This window comes from Rosa rugosa, chromosome 2 (assembly GCF_958449725.1).
Source record: "Rosa rugosa chromosome 2, drRosRugo1.1, whole genome shotgun sequence".
NCBI lineage: Eukaryota > Viridiplantae > Streptophyta > Magnoliopsida > Rosales > Rosaceae > Rosa > Rosa rugosa.
Window position 1 is genome coordinate 25,602,811 of NC_084821.1, and position 21,308 is coordinate 25,624,118.

Genomic DNA, 21,308 nt, shown 5'->3' on the forward strand with positions numbered 1-21,308 from the left:
AAGGAAATTGTGGCTAAAGTTATGGATAATAGACCAAAATGCCCTTATCAATCCCCCCCTTTCCCGCTACAAGACCGACTTGGCAACATTTTATGTCTCCCAAAGAAGTTCCAAAAGAAGTGGAAGTGATAAGCCTGGTAGGCCGAGAAGTAGGAAATTTCAATAAAATAAAGCCTATAGTCAATGAAGAAGAATTCGAAGTAAAAGAGATATGTCAGAAAGAAGTCATTGATTTGCCAATCTTTGGGGAAGATTTGATGAACCAAATTTTATCTTCAAAATAAAGCAATTCCATGATGCATATGAAGAAGATGAGCCAAATTACAACTACAATGACCTTGAATTGGGGGGGGGGGGGGGGGGGGGGGGCTCACTGACCACCATTTATTAAAGAATGAGCTTCCTACACCTGAAGAAACCATGGATATTGACATGGTAATTGGAGACAAACCCGATGTGATAATGACAATATCGGCTAAATTATAATTGAAAGTCAAAATTAACCACTATTTAGCTATAAGGGGCGGAAATTTCTCCTACGTAAAGGCTGAAGAGTTTAATGATCATACCAAATACCCATGTTCAACATTTTGCAGCTTTAATCACCATGAAATTCAAGCCGCGAACATAGAAAGTGTAGGATTTAAGGTTAAACATTGGTGGGTACCTCCTAATTGGCCACAATGATTTTGTCCTACAATTCTTTGCTTTAGAATTTTAGATTTCATGATAATAAAAGATGAACAGAAAGGTAACCCGTATGTTAAAGAGAAGACGGTGTCCACGGCTAAAATGAAGAGATCTTAATTTAGAGTGAAACTGGTCACGCAAGAGAGATGCAAAAAGTAAGATTATACGTGAAACTTATTCACTCGTATATTCTTTGTCCTCTGGTGTCCTAACGGCCGAAGCCGTGAAGGCCGAAAATGAATCAAAATATAGTTGATGCGTGCAAATTCAAAGGTTAAAGAAGAGACAAAGGTTTTGAGGCATGGAATAGGATTGTTTGAATTTTCAAAAGCTTGATCATGCAATAGAATCTTGGAAGGTTTAATGTTTGTGGTTGAATGGTTCTAGAGATCAATTATCTTTTGTTTGAGTTTTAGTTAGCTTAACCAATGGTTACAAAGGTAAGAGATTCTTTTACTGTCTCCACCATAATTCACCATTTATGACAAGTGGCTTGAGCAGATTTACAAGTTCAAAGAGCTTCCATTTCCTTAACCATTCGGAAATTTGGGGTGGGTGGATTGGGGGGGGGGGGTCCTATGTTTATACCCAATATTAGCATATCGGCCTATGACATCGTGGCCGTTTGATGAATGGAGAAATCAAGATAATTATTGGTAATTTTAATTATTATACATGATAATTATCTTGATTTGGAGGATAAATGCTTAACTAAGAGACTTTTTCTCTATAAAATTGCATGAAGAGTATTTGCAACGGTTAAGGAGAGCAACTCACATATGCATTAATTAGTTGGTTAATTTAGATGAGGTTGTGAGTTAAACAAGCTGTTGGGTTGTTATGATGATAAATGATATTCTATTATCGTACTTTATGTTTTTGCACTAGGAGTAGTTTGAACGTAATTGTTTGGTTAGCGGTCACCATTCGCCTCATCCATTGAACGTAATCGTACTTTACTTATGATTCATTTTTAAGATTCTCCTGAAACTCCGCTTCTCTTTTTTATTAGTCTCTTTTAATATAGGGAATTTAGTTTTCTCTTTCTTCACTTTCCCTAAAATACAGATAATTATAGGGAATCTGTTGGAGCAAAAGAGACTAATTTTTCCCTAAAGTAGAGAAAAATCAAAATATGGGGAAGCTGTTGGAGTTGCTCTTAATCTCTTTTAATGTTGTGTGGTAATTACTTCATACTCCACAAGTCAATTCAATCATTAAAGATAAACGGTTAAATTAATTCCTTGATATAAAATTGCAGCGCATTGATCTATACGATCACTTAATGAATTTTCGAAAGACAAAAAAAAAAAAAAAAAATTCCTTTGCAAAAAAATCCAGTCTTGTCCAAACTAGGTAAGGTAACCCATTGATCATTAATTATAAACCTAAATTAATAAGTCAATTTAATAATTAAAAATTAACAGTTAAATTAATTCCACGATATAAAATTGCGGCCTATTGATCTATCTTCATAAATTTTATGAAGGACGGGATAAAAAGAAAAAAAGAAAAAAAAATTTCCTCTTGCAAAATCGAGTTTTCTCCAAACTGGGTAAGGTGGCCCTCACGGAGGCATTGACCAAACACCACCCTTCCCACACTCCCCATTTCCAAAAGGAATATCAAACAACAGCCTTCGATTTCCCGGGCCACTATTCCAAACCGCATCGCAGCCGTCCATTGAATTTCCGATCTCAAACTTCGCTCTCACGTCTGACACTAAAAATACGACGTGGCCTTTTAACTGCATTTAAAATCCGGATTTGAAATCCGAAGTTAAATCCATTTATTTATAAATGCCTATGGGGCAGTAGTCTCATTTTTCAATTCAATTAAAAAAAGAAAGGAAAAGAAAGGAAAGAAATGTTTGATAGAGAGAGAGAGAGAGAGAGAAATAAGCAGTGAGTGTGGGACTCGAAAGACTTTTCTCTCTGAGAAGCTCCAAATCAAGCACCAATTATTCCAATCTCTGTAAGCTTTTTCCCCCAATTTTACTTTCCAATTCTTACTGCTCTTTTTCTCTGCAGCTGGAATTTTTCCAATTTGGGGGAAAATTTCTGGTGCAGAGCTTTAGGGTTTCGAAAAAAGCTTTGTTCTTGCTCTTTAATTTTGTGAATTTGGGGTGTTCTGTACTGATTTCTGTGTAAAGTTGTGTTCTTTTCTCCCGTGGGTGTATTTGGATGCAGAGGAAGTGAGTGATTTGAAGGTTTGAATTTTGTGTAATTTTTTTGGAACTTGGATAAAAATATAAGTTACTGACCCGAAAAAGTAAAAGGTTAAATGAGTTGAAGCGGTAGGGAAGCTAAAGATTTGAAATTTATTGTGTTTATCTGTTTTTTAGTAAAGGAAAAGAGGCATCTCGGTGTTTATGCAGAATGCGAAAGTTACCGACTTTGTTCAGATTTAGTTTGGGATTTCGGTTTTGTACTTGCATGCCGGTTTTTTTTTTTTTTTTTTTCTCTGAAATTCTGTTATTATTCTATGAATATTATTTCTAAGTGAAATGCAGCTTGCTGAAGTTTTCAGCTTGCTCTTTTTTGTAGTTTGATGCATTTTATTTGTAATAGTAGCCATTGCCGAAATTTCTATGAGGGGTAGGTAATTTCATGGTCAGTTATGCAGTTGTTTAAGTAAATTCTGACATTTGTTTCAGGTGATATATTTCTGAGCAAGTTTGCGGGAAAAGGGATCTCTTTGAGATTAATTAAGATCAGTTCCATCATGGGTGATGAAGACACGGTGGCTAATGGCACCGAAACAGTAGCAAACGGTATTAGCAAGCCGCAGGAAACCAGTGAAGCTGTGAGTGAGAAGAAATGTGAGGAGAAGGTGGGTATCAAAGAAATGGATGAAGATAAGAAAAGTGATGAGAAGGATGGAGTTGAGAAAATGGATGAAGATCTAGAGGTCAATGGAAGCAAAGATGAAAAAGTGAAAGAAGAAAAAGAGGAACCCAAAGTTGAGGAGATTGAAGACAAAACTGGGGATCAAGATAAGAAAGGTGTTGAGAATGCTGAAGTTGGAAAAATGGATGAAGACAGACAGGCAAATGGAAGTAATGGTGAAAAAGTGGAAGAAGAAACTGATCCAAATGAAAAAGAGAAGACCAAAGAAAACTCTGAAGAAAAGAAGGAAATTGAAGTGGAAGAAAAGAAAATTGATGAGACTAATGAAGCGGAAGAGAAGGCAGAAGAGAAGGAAAAAGAGAAGGCAGAAGAGGCGGAAGGAGAGAAGGTAGAAGAGAAGGCAGAAGAGATGGAAGAAGCAAAGGACGAGGAGATGGAAGAAGATAAGGAAGAAGAGAAGGACGAGGAGATGGAAGAAGAGAAGGAAGAGAAGAAGGACGAGGAGAAGAAAGAAGGGAGAGAAAAAGAGGCTAAGGGGGCTAAAGGATCAAAAAAGCGTGGACAACAGAGTGGAGAGAAAACTAAAAGTAATGAGAAGAAGAAAAAAGTGTTAAAAAAGGAGCCGGAGCCAAGGACTCCTGCTATTGATCGTCCTGTACGTGAGCGGAAATCAGTTGAAAGGCTGGTGGCATCTATAGAAAAAGATACTACCAGGGACTTCCAAATAGAGAAGGTATTCCTATTTGTTTTTGGTTCTATAGGGTTTTATTTATCTATTCTTGAGGATTGTTTTGTTTACAGTCTTATGTTATATATTGCAGGGAAGTGGTACAGCACTGAAAGACATACCCAATGGTATGGATCCTACTCTTTTATTTCGTTTACTGTATGTTCCTGCTTTTCAACCCAGTGGTACAGCACTGAAAGACATATATGCCTTTTTACTTAATTTTTTAATTTTTTCAAAGTAACATATGTTTCAGTTTCTAATCTTTACCAGTTTTAAGCTTGCAGTAAATTGTTTTAGGGTATCATTCCTCTTTTTATTTATTTATTTATGAATTCTTTAATAGAGATTGTGAAAGGTCAAAGCTTATAATGCTTGTTTTTGTTTTTAGAGATAATTTCTTCTTTCTGGTGGTTCTTTGATCTGGCAGTAATGAAGCTGAAATATGAACTACATGACTTTTTTTTTTTGGGATATTACCCATCTTACTAATTAGGTCATTCATTTCTTCTTTTTTCATTAAAGCAGAAAGGTTGTTTCAATCAATTGGCCAAAAATGAGGGTTGTTCCAATCATGTCAAAATGTGAAACGTAGAGCAATTGTAGAATATTGAATATTGTACATTCCACCTACATCTGTTTCTTTTCTGATGAATGATGTAGATCTTTATGCGTTTTTTCCCCCCCAGTGATCCAATCATTTGATAGGGATTGTGAAAGTCAAAGCTTTTCATGCTCATGTTTGGAAAGATATTTTCTTTTCTGTGGTTTCTTTGATCTGGTAGTAATGAAGCTGAAATATGGACTACGTGATTTTCTTGATATTACTTGTGTTACTGATTAGGTATTCATTTCTTCTTTTCGTTAAAGCAGAAAGGTTGTTTCAATCAATTGGCCAATATAATAGGGTTATTCCAAACATGTCAAAATATGAAAGTATAGAGCAACTGTAGAATATTGAATATTGTACAATCTACCTACATCTGTTTCTTTTGTGATGAATGATGTAGATTTTTATGTGTTAATGGTAATGACTTTTTTGTTTTCTCATTATGGATTTATTTTTTCTCCTTTAATTTTACGTGCTTTCCCTTGTTTATCCAGTTTGCTTAGAAGGACTCCGTATAGAACACTTTGAAGGAAAAGGAATACATAATATAAATGATTGTTTGTACAAAGCTCTAGGTCTTATCTGTCTTAGCCTTTTGGTTTTCTGGTACCATACATGAGATTAGTTTTACCGTCCTTGATTCACAAAAACCTATGCTTGCAATTGCCTTTTTACTTAAGGTCCCTTACATGCAAAATTCATCATGATATTGTACATTTATCATGTTTGTCCTATTGAAATTTTTCCAGTGGCCTTCAAGTTATCAAGGAAGAAAATGGATGATACCCTCAAACTACTTCATACAATTCTTTTTGGGGGAAGGAGAGGAAAGGTAATTCATATATTACTTCTGTTTTTCTATGTCACTTGATTGTTTTTTCATCCCACCATACTTTGTAATGAGGATGTATTTAGGACTCGTATACATGCTGTTTAATTAAACAACTACACTAAAAAAAGCTTTTGGGAGATCGTGCAGCTGGTATTCCTCCAATGTTTTGATTACTATTGATTGTTTTTCATGCAACTTTTATTTATTTGTTATTTTTTATTTTGGCAGGCAGTTCAGGTCAAGAGTAACATATCCAGGTTTTCTGGTTTTGTGTGGCATGGAAATGAGGTAAAGCTGCTGTATATTGTAATGAAATAATCTTTTCTGCTTGCATTTAATTTATGTTTGAATGACATGCTTCTGCACTGTTAGGAATCATTTATTTATCGCTTTTACAAAACAGCTTGCTAAAACTCATATTAGTGGGCCCAAATTTATTATCGTTGCAGGACAAGCAAAAGAGTAAAGTAAAAGAAAAAATGGACAAGTGTAATAAAGAGAAGTTACTGGAATTTTGTGATCTGTTCGACTTACCAACCGCCAAAGCTACTTCTAAGAAGGTTTGTCAACCTTTTTCCATTTACGGTACCCATTTTTTTCAGTGTCTCTGTCTATTTTTTTTTCTCTCATTTAATCTTGTGAATCTATAACTAAGTTCACTACTCAGCAACTTTTTTCACTGCTTGTAATGTATCTTGATTGTCGAGTAACTAATAATTATGCAAATTGTACAATTTAGGCATAATTGCCTACTTTATCTTTGTCCGTCCTTGTATTCACCTACATATGAGAAAGTTCACCTGATTCTTTATCTGGATAGAGTATGGTTTTGGTTCTCATCTGATAGGGAAGGGTAGGGCTGTCACTCGGTCGGTTCGAATCGGTTATAGGTATTACCAACTTCAAAACCAAAGCCTTTGGTTTCAAAACTGAGCTACCAATTGCCAACCAAAATTTTCGGTTTTTAATTATATCTACCAAATTCGGTATTTCGGTTTTTGGTATTACCAACTTTAGAACAACTAATTCTTTATAATATAAATTAGAATTAACAAAACTAGGTTTTTGAATTTTATAGTCATAAACTTTGTATTCATCTACTAATTATAGCTTTCTTTTGTATATATGACATCAAGTTTTAGCAATTTTCAATAAAACTAGGTTATTTAACAATCTTTGACTAGGTTACTTAAAATACATGTACTATTAATGTAGTTTATGTAGTAATGTTCATACTATTATAAAAGTTTTTATGTTTATTTCTTAATATACATGTATGTCTATTGAAAACTGTAGTATATAAATCTAATATTTAGATAATCGGTAGATTCGGTATTTACCAAAACCAAACCAACTTTTTCGGTAATTTTCGATTTCGGTTTTATCGGTCTCGGTTACCAAAAAGTCGGTTTACCGAACCTAAAATATCGGTTGGTATTCGGTCGGTTTGGTAATTACCAAACCAAGTGGCAGCCCTAGGGAAGGGGCATGTCAAATTTGATTTGGAAAACTGATTTTGATATCATCAAAGTTGGAATGGAATTGCTTAAATGAGCTTGAATGCAAATACAGGAGGATATAGTTGCGAAGCTGATAGACTTTTTGGTTGCACCTCATGCGACCACTACTGTGGTACTTGGAGAAAAAGAGCAGGTTTGTTTACATAGGTTACAGTTTTTTCCCCTTTTGACTAAAATTGTTTGCCTTTATGGTATCTTCATAGTTTCTTTTTCCTGTTTGTACAGTCGAGTAAGGGCCAAAAGCGCAAGAGGGCAGCTAAAGGCAGTTCATCAACATCTGGGGGCTCAAAGCGGTCAGGAAAGGTGGTGATTTTTTTTTCTCTCCTCCCTCATCTGTTATATCCTTGTATCCTATTTAAGTTTCTCTCCTCCCTCATCTGTTATATCCTTGTATCCTATTTAAGATTGTGACTTTTGATCGAGAAAATTGAAAGTTCATTAAACAAAGGGATCAGCCTTATAAATCCCATAAAGGGTACAGATAAAAGAAACACACATTGGGTCCAAAAGAGTAAGATTGTGGCTTGGCGTTGCTGTAAATGCCTATGCTGCTATTTACCTTTTGTATTGGGATTTACGTACAGAAAGCAGAACTTTTATTTTTTTGGATGTGCTCTCTCATATCTTTTACACCTGGAGAACAGTCTTTGCATTGCCATTTAGGTGTGATTTGTGTCCTTTGTTGAACATTAGCTGTTCCCATTCAAACTTTCAAATCTGTCTTAGTCTACAGTCTTGGTGTGTGGGCGGTGGCTTCTTATTTTCTTTCAAAATATGTGCCATTTTCTTATTTAGTGAACACAGTTTTGTGCAATACCACTGGGGACAGCTTTTTGTACTGAAGGTAAATTTTACTGCTACTTTAGAGGGGAGATTGGAAAAGTAAAACTGAGAGTTGAATTACACAAAAAATTCATGTGTGCAAGCGGGGTTTGGTACCACGTATTGTTGTTTATCTAATTTATTTGTATTATTTTTCCTGGTAATTTTACAGAGTCGTAGGAAGAATGATGATGATTCAAAATTGGAGGATAAGAGTACACCAGATACAGAAGACGAGTCGGAGGAAGAGGAGAAAGAAGAAGACGATGAAAAGGTAGAGGAGGAAATGGAAGATGTAGCTCAAGAAAAGTCTGAGGATGAGATGCCTGAGCATTCAGATAGTGAGGAGAAACATGATCCTTCAGATGATTCTGAAGAAGAAGTGGAAAAAAAGAAGCCACGTTCAAAATCATCATCCAGAAAGAAGGAATCTGCTGGAAAAGCTAAAACTAAAAAAGCTACAATTTCTCCTAAATCTACTCCACCAGCTAATAAACCAAAGAAGTCAACACCAAAACGCACTCCAGTTGATGATGACAGTGACACGAGTCCAAAGCCATCCTCAAGGAAGAAGAGAACTGAGCGAGTGTCAAAAGCCTCAACTCCAACAAAATCTGCCTTGAAAGAAAAAACTGGTATAAAGGAAAATATTCTTCCATTTGTTTTATTGAAATATAATCATCATCATCATTTGAAATATTGGTTCGAGTCTTGACAAACTTTTTTACCATTGGCTGTACCTTTGCTCTCATTGAAATATTGAAGAAATTGCTTTATCCTGTCAACATTTTGTAAGATTTGAAAGTGTTATTTGATAACATGGATTCTTGTGATTTTCATTACATGGAGCAAGAATTGGAGCTTTTCTATTGCTTCATCCCGGTCATGAACGCTAATTATTTTTTGGTCATTTGAAGGGAAAAAAGTTGCTAAAGGGAAGGACAAGACCAAGGAGGAAAAATTGAGGCCAAGTGATGATGAGTTGAGAGATGCAATATGTGAGATTCTCAAAGAAGTTGACTTCAATACGGTAAGCTGACAGTATCACCTACGACGTCTTGACTGGTAAACATGCATGCTCCAAACTCTCCTACGACGTCTTGACTGGTAAACATGCATGCTCCAAACTCACCTATGACGTCTTGACTTGGAGCGATTGAAAAGGTTGTTTATGTACACGCAGAGTGGCAGAGACAGCGTGGCCCTGGACCCAATACCTCTTATTTTCTCTTCTAGATTAGCAAATCTAGTCTTTCCCCTAGCATTCTTACTGAAATGCCTCCAAAGGCATGGGGCCTCAGAGGCTCTGCAGTTTATCAGATTCGCATATGGTCATCATCAAATTGTTTTGGTCATATGGGTCCTCATAAAACTAACACATGCACAACCCAGAGAACTGATTTCCCCCTTTTGTCATTTCCCTCATTATTACAAATTCCTGGCTTCGCCATTGCACAGACATGCACACAGCCATGCATCACTTGTTTGCCAATTTCTCTGGTGAGTATAGTTTAGTTGTCACTAGTTGTGACAGATAAGAAGCAGATTCTGCCTCTTGATTGATATTAGCTAGGGTGAGAGAGGGGTTCTTTGCATGGTAATTGCTGAATACATTTTTATACTGCATAGTAACAGGAAATATATGAACCATTTTATTTCATGTTTATACTGCATATTAACCTATTTGTGGGGTAAATAATGGTTTTTTTTTTTCTTTTTCTTTCATTCCACTCATATATTCTACTTTCTTTTTTTGTAGGCTACTTTCACCGACATTCTGAAGCATCTTGGTGAGCACTCAGTTTTGTTGTTTATAAATTCTTTTATTTTCATTATCACTAATGTCTAATGTTAAGACTTTGCGCTTAGCTTCTAAAATGGTTTATATTTGTTAATGCTACATGCATTGGGTACACTCTGGTAAGAAAACATTCAACGTCTGATACAGAATCAATGTCTTCCAGTCCGCTTATTCTAAGATATGGGTACCACACACAAATAGGATAACTAATGGGATATGTTTCCTTTATGATTTTTGTCTTGTTTGGTTAAATCAATACTCATCCTTGAATTTTCTTTTTGGGTGCGTCCCAACTTTTGTCCTCTTTCAGCTCGGCAATTTGATACTGATCTCAGCGTGAGAAAGTCATCTATAAAGGTAATGATCCAGGAAGAGCTTACCAAATTAGCTGATGAGGCGGACGAGGAAGATGGAGATGATGCAGAGAAAGATGAACCCCAGTCTGCTGGGGAGGTGGAAGTTTGAACAAGAAAGATGGTACATGACTGCATGGAACGGAAATAGTATAGCTGTTATCTTTCTTTTCTTACCCGCTTTTGACTTACCTTGTTCGTGCATGTAATATTTAGTTTATCCCAGTAAGCTGGCTGTAATTTAATTTTGTGCTCCATTTGCTGGCAAGTAAACTAGTGAAGTTAAACCAGTGGATGTGGAGGTATGCTCAAGTTATGCTCTGCAGGATTGCTTCTTGCTATGTATACATTAACATAAATTTGTAGGAATTTTACTGTATAATTTAACCAACCTTCTTTGGATGACAGTGAGTTTCTACTATTGTTTTGCCATAACCAATTGCAATTAATTCCGTATGATTTTTTTGGTTGTTCTTTTGATAAATGACAGTGGCTGAAATGGTATGGCTACTATATCGTCATTTTCATTTATGTTATGGAACATCAATATATATTTTGGCTGATTGGTAGCTGACTAGCTGATATAGAATTATAGATTCCAACCTAATTTACAGAAATTATAATGATCACATCATGAAATGGAAAAATAGTCAGAACTTGGTACAGTTTCCAAAATCCCAAGTCGTTCACCGGGTATTAAGCTTTTGCAATGCAGGATCAACCATTCAACCTAGCCATACAAAGCAGGTTTTGATAAGCATGGTTCTTGAACCGGAGGAGTCCCGTTGCTTCTTTATCCAACCTCTCCGTATTCGATCTAGAATACCAAGGAGGAATCTTGCGGAGTTGCATGGTAACTCCTTTATGGAAGTCTGCCCTTCTTGCGCCATATAGTAAGGCTTGCTGTAGCCTATTTTACTCTCATGTAGACATTTGTGGATATACTCTGGGACCTCTTGATTCGACCATAGTTACATTTCAAGCATCTCGTGGGTTCATCAATAGTAGATACCTCATGTATGTAGGCGTTTATATAGAAGTCGGATACTCATGTTCCTCAAGTCTCCAGTCAAAGAAGTTTTGATTGCGGACTTTGAACAAATTTTAGGTTTGTTGGGCCAGTTGATCATGGGGCTTTATCGACAATGATATGATTAGAACGGTATCAATTACTAAAGCTGACAGTATTACAAAGGAACCTGTCATGTAGTGACCCGTTTAATGCAATTCATTTATTTCTTCTCAAAAAAAAAAAAAAAAACACATAGTTACCCAATTACATAGAAAAATTAGGTAGAGTATAGAGCAATCATAAATAATTCAACCTCTATAATCTAATTTAACTGCGTGAAAATTGTTTCTTAAGGGAGCCCCCCTCCCCCCTAACTAAAGAAAATAAAAGCGCGGCCCAAAATAGAACCCTAGGTCCCTAGCTGCTGTCACCAGAGTTGCCACTGACCTTAAAACCTTGGAGCCTCTGCCCTGATCCATTCATAGTGCATGTTGGAGAACTAAGTTTCCCCCTTCACCAAGCACCAACGAATTAGCGAGAAAAGTGATCGATGATCCATACCAAGTAGATCACGATCCGATCATGACTATTCCTGCTACTATGATGTTGCTTGGGGTTGAAGAGATACCACCAAGTCCACTCGTGGCAATGGAAAACCAAAAGACAAAGAACCAAGGAAGGACATCTATGATGTCTCAGCTGTTGCCAAAGAATTTATAGATGAGTTATTTCATAATCCACGAAAATTTTCAGCGGAACGAGATTAATCTTACAAAATAAACGGGATGTAAAATTTGAAAATTTGAAAGTTGAGTGAGAGGGAGGAAAGCAGACTAGTCTATATTCAATCGCTGTGATCGCTTAAAACCCTCGCAGGATTCTAGCCCTTGAACACGCTTCTTCTCTCCCAAGGTTGGAAACTTTCTGTTGCATTAGCATATGGTTTTTGCTTTGCTTTACTAGTAGATTTTGCTCGCATGCATGTTGATCATCTTCATTCATGCGTCTTCCTTGAAGTAGTCAAAAACTGTGAAATAAGTTGTTGACTGTCCGTATAGGAATTTCATGCTGGACATTGGGTTCTCTAAAGCTTCTGCGTAGGCCATGACTGCTGGAAGCCAACTGTGTTTAAGCCCCACAGACCGAAATGGGACTAAAAATGATCCTCTACACTTTTTGTTCATTTTTCATTATCTGTACCTCTCAGAAGTCAGAACAACTGTATAGATAAGAATTTTAGATCAGCCCTATATAGCTTCGAACATTCGGCAGTTGAAGTGCTGAGAAAGACCAAAAGTTTGGTGAGTAAATGGAGATCCCTGAAAATTTATGGCTTTTGATATTAGAGTTAAATTCACCACCAATCCCTTAACTTTAGTGCCAAAGCCAATTTGATACTAAGACGCACAACACTACCATTTTGAAACCTAAAGTTATATTTTGATATCGACGATGTATTTCCGTTTATTTTCAATGACGACTCCGTCAAAAGTGATGAACTGGTAAGCACGCGATTTGTTATTGAAGGGCAAAAATGTATTTTTAAGAGCATCTCCAGCAGAGATGTCTTTTGGTTTTTGTCAAATTTAAATTTGACAGCTGACATGGCAATTTGACATTTACTAGAATTCTACTTCAATAGATGGGTCAAAAAAAATTATTATTTTATTACTTTCTTCTCTCCTTTCTTCTGTTTTTTACTTCTCTCCTTTCTTCATTCTCCTTCTCTCTTTTCCTCTCTATCTTTCTGAACATCAATTAATCTTGTAAATAAGGCAGACCAAAGTTAAGAAGATTCTGATCAAAGATGGTGGAGGACCATCGACCATCCTTTTTAGATCTCATCTCATCTGTTTGGACTGTTTTCTCTTTCCTTCTTTATCTTCCTTTCCTGTTTGGGTTGTTTCTCTAATCTCTCCATCGTATTCATTTTTTTTTTTCAAATACTGATCAATCATCGCCATCGCCAGCCATAGAAGTACTATTTGGGCGTAGGTATTCTTGATCCATCTCTTTTGCAGAGACCTTTTTACCCAGCAATCATCTTCTTCCTCTGAACCCAAACTGCTTTTCCCCTTCTTGATCTTCACATCTTTAAACGATCTGATGCTTTGGGTACACCAATCAAAATTTTAATTCGAGTAATAATCTTATTGGAATTAGATTTCTACTGATATACTCTTAAAATTTTAGGTAGTATTGCTTCTTTTATGTCAAAATTGCAGATCTATAGACTTTGGCTTTGGTTTGGGTAGGAAAGAGAGAGACGAGAATGAAAGAGCAAGAAGAGAGAGAAATAATAAAAAATTAAGGGGCCGTGACCACTTACTCAATTTTAGCCCAAAAATTGCCCACTTACTCCATCAAGAGTTTTTTAACCCCATTTACCCAATTTAACAGTGTTTGACAATATTGCCCTCATTTTAATTAACAAATTACACTCATATCTCTCTCTCCTCCCCCTCATCGATTTCTCTCTCTCTCTTTCTCTAACCTCGTCTCAGGCTCTCTTTCTCTCTCTCTCTCTAAGCCACCACGCCCACCACTCCACCGTCGATGTCGGCCTCCACCGCCGCCGCTCTGTCCCACTGTCGGACCACCAGAGGATGACACCATCCAACTCCATGATCCCAACCCCTCTGGGCTTTGCCGGTTTTGTTCGTCAGATGTCCGGGAAGCTCTCCATGCCGGAATCGGGTCTGGGCTTCGCTTGCAGGTCTCGGACGACGTCAAAACTGTGGTCTATTGGGGGGCAATAGACAGATTATTGCCCCCCCCCCCCCCCCAAATAATTTCTTAACTGTGGTTAATTAATTACTGAAATTAGAGTTTTGATAAGTCTTATGTTGTTTTGAGTTTATTTGAGTTTATTAAAGTACAATAATCTGTCAATGATAGAAACTGGTGATTTTTGGGGTGGTCTATTGGGAGGCAATAGACAGATTATTGTCCCGCAATAATGTCTTAACTGTGGTTCATTTATTACAGGTCATTTCAACAAAATGCTGCTAGATTCATTAACCAAAATAATTAGGTTTATTGGGAGGTCATAAAAACTTTATTGCCCCCCAATAATTTTTTTATAGATGGTCAGAAGTAACTCAGTTTGGTTTTAAATTAGTTTACAAAAGTACAGGTATTCAAATTCAATACTTGGTGAATTTAAGTCCACAACGAATTGGCATTTTTTTTCACACTCTCCACTTCACTTGAACCGCTTCACCCTAGGCCTCCCGGGTGGCCTCTTAACAAGAATAAATGCACCTAACAACAAAAGGATCACCCATATTCCTCCAAACAATAACAAAACAAGTATATTATTGCCCTGCAATAAACAGATTATTGCCCCCCAATAATATATCAGAAATACCAAAACACATTAGAAGCAGTCTTTAAACACAAAGGAAAATATCACTGAACACAATTATAGAGAATTTACAACAATTAAGACACATTATTGCCCCCCAATAATCTCGACTCCTGTTGACGATTTTGCCCACAATTCCAGTCATTTTGCAACAATTCCGGTTGACCATTTGCCTTCACACTGATTTGACTCCGATTGCAACGACTCCGGTTGCAGCCTGGGACCGGAGATACAATGAAGTTGCGATTTCCGTGATGATCAGAAGCCGGCGAGAGAGACAGAAGCAAAACGAAGACGTACCCGATTCTTCTGGCGGTCGTCGATTTCCTTCAGAAGGTCCAACCCGGCCTCGCCGAGCTTCTCAGCGACGAGGACCGTCAGCTTGGCGTCGAGCCTGGCCGCGGAGAGCATGACGACGACTTCCGGCGCGGCGATGGCGAGAGCCTGCTGGAGGGATGGAGGGAGAGAGAGAGAGAGAGAGAGAGAGAGAGAGAGAGAGAGAGAGAGAGAGAGAGAGAGAGAGAGAGAGAGAGAGAGAGAGAGAGAGAGAGAGAGACAGAGACAGAGACAGAGACAGAGACAGAGACAGAGACAGAGACAGAGACAGAGAGAGACAGAGAGAGAGAGAGAGAGACAGAGAGAGATAGAGAGAGAGAGAGAGAGAAATCGGTGAGGGGGGAGGAGAGAGAAATCAGTGAGGGGGGAGAGGGCAAAAAATTCTCAAAAATAAATAAAAAGAAGAAAAAAAGAATTAATTGGGTAAAGGGGAAATAATCTCTTAGAGTGTTTTGGGTAAATGGGGTTAAAAAACTGTTAGTGGAGCAAGTGGGCAAATTTTAAGCTACAATTGGGTAAATGAGCATTTCCCCAAAAATTAAAAGACAGAAGACTCAGCCTCTGTCAAATTTGACAGATTGAAACAAAACTGTCATCCACGTGGCAAATAACATATGGGTTGGACTTATTTTTTATCTGTCATTTATAGTTGTTAGGCCTCCACGTGGAAAATAACCACTCCGTTGGAGATGGTCTAAGCACGTCAAAAGAAAAAAAATATGAATTCTTGAATTAAAACTCAGAATTCGACATGAACAACCAAAATGTCAAAAATCCACTCCAAAAATTCAATCCCACAATCATTTCCAGCCACCAATCTCTAATTCTAAGAAAAATCCAACTCACTTTTCCCTCTTCGAATGCACTGCAACTCCATCCCAAAAACTCTATTTCTTAGTATGAGTTCTTGTAAAAGAACCCAGATGAGTTCTTCAATAAGAATCCAGATATATTCTTCAATAAAGAAAAGAAAAAACATTACCCAGATATATAGCACAATTATCTCTGAGGAACTAATTAGAGAGAGACTGGAGTCTTTCATAAATAGAAGAAAGAGGAGCTTTCAACCATCATTAAAAAATAAAATAAAAAAAATTATAAGAAACTAGAGAAAATTAGAAACCCAAACCATTGAAACCACTTAATCAGTAATCCAAAATATAAAAACAATAACTTCTTACTCACCTCCACTCTCACTATTCTTGATATTACTATGCAGTTTAGGATCCATGATGACTTGGTGGATGCCATTCCCAAATCATTAGTGAACTTGTTCGCTCCAGGGCTGAACTTGAGACTTTCAGACTTGAGACGAATATTAAAAGTTGGGCCCTTAAAATAGTATGCATTGAATTCTTCTTTTCACAAGAATTTTATGAAAATAAATCTATAAACTCAAAATCCAACAATAAAATTAGCAAACAAAATGAATATCCAAAATATTTAGGGTGGTGCTATTCACACACCCTTTTTCTCTATTCACACACCCCCTCTATTTTTCTATTACTTTGATTCAATTTTCTTTTAAAAATTACCCTAATTACCCTTCCTTATAATTATGTTTTTTATTTTATTTTTTATTTGACAAGTCAATCATCTTCAAATCCTAAACTCTTATTTTCCCGCAACTCTTTTCCATTCCCTCTTTTCTTTTTCATCAAAAACTTCTCTAGCATAGTCATTCTATCTATCTAATATGATGCTTTGAAGTTTAATCATGGTAGAATAAGAAACTTTAGATCCATCTTTTGAGAAAATTTTACATGAAAAAAAAAAAAGAGCTCAGTGATCATTCGAGCCTCTATTATTCCTGGTAAGATTCTAACTGAAATTATTTGGTGTATTTGAATCCATTGAGCAATTATAGATCTTTACAATAACTTAATAATGATGGCCTTATGATTATAAACATGATTTGTTCTACTATATTATGCTAGTAGAACATAATTTTTTCCCTACACGAAGATTGCAACTCATTGCATTCAATATTATGTAGAGCATCTCCAAATTTTGTGCACATCATCAGCTGCAGTGTGGAAGCATGTGGCTGAAGTGGATAGAACGTCAATTCTATTTTTTTTTTGTTTCAGGATGATGCACCTTGATTAAGAATCATAAACCAACAAGCATTGAGTTTGGTACTTGGAAAAGTATAAGGACAAACTTTACAATTTGGATTCAGTTGGATGAAGGTGATTACCTGAGAAGCATATTCTTTATCTAATAATACATGTCATTCCACTTAATAAACGTATTATTTTTCCTTCATTTATAGATAAAAAAAATTGATTTATTGTATAATTATGTTTGATTCATGATTGAATTGCCAAATAGAAAAAAGAAAATTGAAAAAGAAACAGATTTACAAGAGAGGGTAGTTAGGGTAATTTATAAAAAAATATTGAATTAAAGTAATAGAAAATTAAAAAGGGGTGTGTGAATAGATAAAAAGGGTGTGTGAATAGCACCAGCCAATATTTAAATTCAAATAATAAGGCCTTGATGTTCCAAACCAAAATTAAAAAGATTAAGCTAAAAATGTTATAAATTAGAACTATAAAAAATAAACTAAGAGCATCTCCAACAAAGTAGCTAAAGTAAAGTCAAATATATCTTTTGGTAAAATGGCTAGTTATATTTAGCTAGGAATTTTAAATAGTTATATATCTATCTCTAATTTTCTTTACCATTTATCCATACGTTGTTTATAATTTGTAGCTATATTTCACTATTTTAGTTTTTTTAACGTAAACTATAGCTTACGTTGTTGAAACAACCAAATTCATAGGTTGTCGAGCAGAGGATCGATATGCCTCGTCCCTTCCATGAGTTGCTGCTGGGCAGTTCACCAAGGGTGTGTTCAAGTTTCAAGGCCTGCAGGCACCAATTTTACACCTAATTGTTTGATATCTGTTTGGTGCTTGTGATAACAAGGTCCACAAATCAGTGATAATCTGCAATGCTGACTTGACACCAACCGATGGTGAGGACAGTAGCATGGTGCTGGTTCCAGTTGTGGAAGCACATGCAGTTGTACCTGTCCAATGATGCACATGACACTTTGAAGAGGGCCTACACTAGATCCCCCTTTTCTTCTCCCAAAAAATAGAAATCTTTGTTGACAAATTTGCTTGAGAGGAAGATGAGTGTTCATGCTCCAACAAACAAAGTGAAGATACCAGAGTTCACCAACATATTCACTGCCAAGTCCTTGGGGTTTGTTAAGACACCAAGTGGGATGTTAGTACTTGCAGAGGCAATGTTGCCCAAAGAAATTTTGCAAACTGAGAAGGTAGAAGTGAAGAAAAAGAGAGGTCGCCCTTTGGGTTCGAAGAATAAGAACCTCTCAAAATCAAAGAAGGTGCATGTTAAAGAGGTTTTAAGTATGTTGTATGCCTGTATGCATGAAAGCCTACTAGCCCTAGCTTGAAGGGCAAGGGAAAAGTTTAGTTTTTGTTTAAACTCTAGCCCATTACTATGCATTACTAGCTCATAGTTGAATAAGCATACTTTAAATAAGTGAGCAAGACATGTCTAATGAATGGATTCTATGTACCGCCATGGTTCATCATAACTTCTTGTCTGTCCATAGATGGCAGCAGAAATATATGTAATGACCATTCTTGCCTGACCTTTTTTATCAATGAGAATATCTATGATGATTTATTTCAATATATATATATATATATATATATATATATATATATATATATATATATATATATATATATATATATATAGCAAGGTAAATTCCTAAATAAGGAGGTTAATTACATTATCAAGTGCATGCATGCCTTACCTGGTTAGCAATCCTCTAGAATATATATTCAGTCAGTAGTACCCTCCTCCAGATGGCAGGAAACGGTTAGTTGGCAGTACCCTCCAACCATTGCTTCCTAGTTATCTGATTAGCAGTACGATTCAATGCGTCATCTGGTCGGCAGTATCCTCTAGATGACATAGATGGTTAGTTGGCAATACCCTCTAGCCATCAGCTCCTAGTATTCCGGTTGGCTATACCCTCTGATGCGTCATCTGGTTTGCAGTATCTTCTTGATGACATGAATGACTAGTCGGTAGTATCCTCTAGTCGTTGTTCCTAGTGTATATGTTATTCAGATACTTCAGAAAGAGTGAGAAGAATATTCTGGTCGGCAGTACCTTCCGATGCATCATCTGGTAGGCAGCACCCTCTAGATGGCACGAGATGTCGGTAAGTAGTAAACTGTAAATATTTCAGCTAAAGTGTGTAGTTGTATAGTGTAACCCGTCCTTCCAGCATCTTCCATTTAGTGGCCGCCTAGTGAGTACTACTGGCGAACTGATCTTAGTAGTCGCCTGGTGAGCGCTACTGGTGATATGATCCTAGTAACTGTCTGATGAGTGATACTGGTGACATGATCTTAGTGATATTCTGATGAGTGCTACTGGTGACATGATCCCAGTAGCCGTCTGATGAGTACAACTGGCGACATGATCCTACTAGCCATTTGATGAGTAAAATTGGTGACATGATCCTAGTGGTTGTCTGGTGAGTGCTACGAGTGAGGTAACTCAGATAGTATTCACTTTGTGAGCGGTACGAGTGAAGTGCTAGAGATTTATTTTGTATTATCGATTTCTGGTTTAAAATAGATTACTTTATTCTGTATTACTTGTTTCGTATCGTAATTTGATGATCGAGATTTAAGGGCAGTGACTCATATGTATTTTTGGTTGGAGTTGGGTTTTATTATGGGAGCAGGTAGGCTTCAAGAGTTGGGGGTTGGATTTGTGTAATATGAGTGTTGAGTTTATATTACAGGTTTGGGTAGTCAATTTTTAAGGGAATTTCTGCCAAATTTTCGGTAGGATTTCTCCTAAAGTGGACCCCGTAAGACCTTTTTGAATTTCAGCGGTGAAATTTAGGGTAGATCCTGTCATTCTAACTTTCTAAGCCTTTGGGGCCTTGAATTCAATATGATTTAGGGTTTAGGGTTTCTTCATTCATTTTCTTATTTTCCGAGTTTAACTCATGGGGCTAGACCTAGAAGTGAATTGCTGCCAATCTTCACTTACTCTCTCCTGTATCCATGCAGTACCTGAAACTTTCAGCAGTCTTGTTTCAATATGTTAAAACCGGTGGACGCAGATTCACTATCGATTAAGTTGTTATGCAGTTGCAGCGTAATTGATACGTACACATTAGCACAATTTGTAGTAATTATAATCCAAGTAAGCTATTGCCTGAATTGCTATAGGTACTTAAGCCATGCCCAGTCATGCTGAAGATTTCTTTTCAATTCTTCTACTTTTTGTCATGTTGATACCTTAATAAAATGTGTACTTTGTATACTGCTCGATCAACCAAACAAAAACATGAAATTTCATTATAATTAGTGAAATTGTGCTCCACTTGAATGGTCCCCCAAAACCTAGCTCTCTGTTTGTCATTCCAATCTAAATCTCTTACCAATCAAAGTGTATTTGATTCCTAATTTAGAAAGAAGAAACAAAAGAAACCCTATTGTAGTGATCCGCTGGCGAAAGAGAAGTTGTGCCACTTGAGAAGTGGAGCACTCACCAGCCACCACAAAACTCTAGCATCAACATCATCACATTGGAAAATAACAAACAGTGAATGAAATTGGACGATGGCACATGGATTCCTAGCAGTGTTGGGTAATCATGGAAGGATTCATACTTAAGATCATTGTTCTAAAATTACTAGGCGGCGGGTGGTGGGGGAGGAGCGGGGGGCTTAAGCGGGTGCCTAAGCGGATATTTATTTTAATTTTATTTTATTAAGCAACACATAACTAAGTGCAATTAAAATAAAAAATTATACTTATTAGTATAATTGATTGAAAACATAGTAAAAAAAAATTAAGCATATAATGAGTACTTACATATAAAAATACTTTAAATATTTTTTATATCCAACTGACCTAAGCGTCGTCCAAACTAGTTTAATTGGCTGATAACCGCTAAGTGGGAATTTTAAAAACACTGCTTAAAACATCTTCCAAAAAAATAAAATAGTCTCAATTGGATAATAACTATTGTGAATGTCTTGTATATATTATCTCTTACATTTTTTTTTTTTTGGTTACATATATTATCTCTTACGTTGATGTGGGTAGATTATAAATTTTTTAATCTCTCGATCGAAATCAATCTGAAACATATACAAAGTATTCCTATGATAGGTAGGTTATGATTCATGAGTCGTAGGCGGTATTGATGATTTTTTATGTGAATATTTTGGCACTTTGTTTAGTTGCCTCAACAGTTGGTCACGATGCGTGACCAATAACCCCCACTAGAATCTAGAAGGGAGAAGCTCACTTCATCTGTAGCATTCAGGAGTGCTTTGCCTTTGCCCATAGAACTACAAATAAACATCATTA

The 21,308-nt window shown here is 36.5% G+C and overlaps 1 protein-coding gene and 1 long non-coding RNA gene across 4 annotated transcripts; one reads left to right on the top strand and one right to left on the bottom strand.

The window, feature by feature from the left end:
* The first annotated feature begins 2,508 nt into the window (after positions 1-2,508).
* On the top strand, positions 2,509-10,611 carry LOC133728531 (DEK domain-containing chromatin-associated protein 4). 3 transcript variants are annotated; one of them, XM_062155931.1, is made up of 12 exons: positions 2,509-2,664; positions 3,347-4,272; positions 4,361-4,394; positions 5,626-5,708; positions 5,937-5,996; positions 6,158-6,268; positions 7,281-7,361; positions 7,454-7,531; positions 8,223-8,685; positions 8,968-9,080; positions 9,810-9,840; positions 10,162-10,611. In XM_062155931.1, the coding sequence occupies exons 2-12, from the start codon at positions 3,415-3,417 to the stop codon at positions 10,314-10,316; spliced, it is 2,067 nt and encodes a 688-aa protein (XP_062011915.1). In that variant the 5' UTR covers positions 2,509-2,664; positions 3,347-3,414; the 3' UTR covers positions 10,317-10,611. The 3 variants fall into 3 exon arrangements, with proteins under 3 accessions (XP_062011915.1, XP_062011916.1, XP_062011917.1); XM_062155932.1 differs by lacking the exon at positions 2,509-2,664 and adding an exon at positions 2,699-2,899; XM_062155933.1 differs by lacking the exon at positions 2,509-2,664 and adding an exon at positions 2,699-2,884.
* A 3,897-nt stretch (positions 10,612-14,508) lies between these two features.
* On the bottom strand, positions 14,509-16,297 carry LOC133727871 (uncharacterized). Its single transcript, XR_009855404.1, has 2 exons — positions 16,105-16,297; positions 14,509-15,030 (listed from the first exon to the last, which is right to left on the bottom strand). It is a non-coding gene; the product is annotated as an uncharacterized LOC133727871 (long non-coding RNA).
* Positions 16,298-21,308: the final 5,011 nt, after the last annotated feature.

Excerpts from the sequence above, each read along its gene's own strand:
- LOC133728531 (XM_062155931.1), top strand. The coding sequence starts at position 3,415 with ATGGGTGATGAAGACACGGTGGCTAATGGCACCGAAACAGTAGCAAAC. Across the intron at positions 4,273-4,360 it reads GGGACTTCCAAATAGAGAAG|GGAAGTGGTACAGCACTGAA; the intron begins GTATTCCTATTT and ends TATATATTGCAG. Across the intron at positions 7,362-7,453 it reads TACTTGGAGAAAAAGAGCAG|TCGAGTAAGGGCCAAAAGCG; the intron begins GTTTGTTTACAT and ends CTGTTTGTACAG.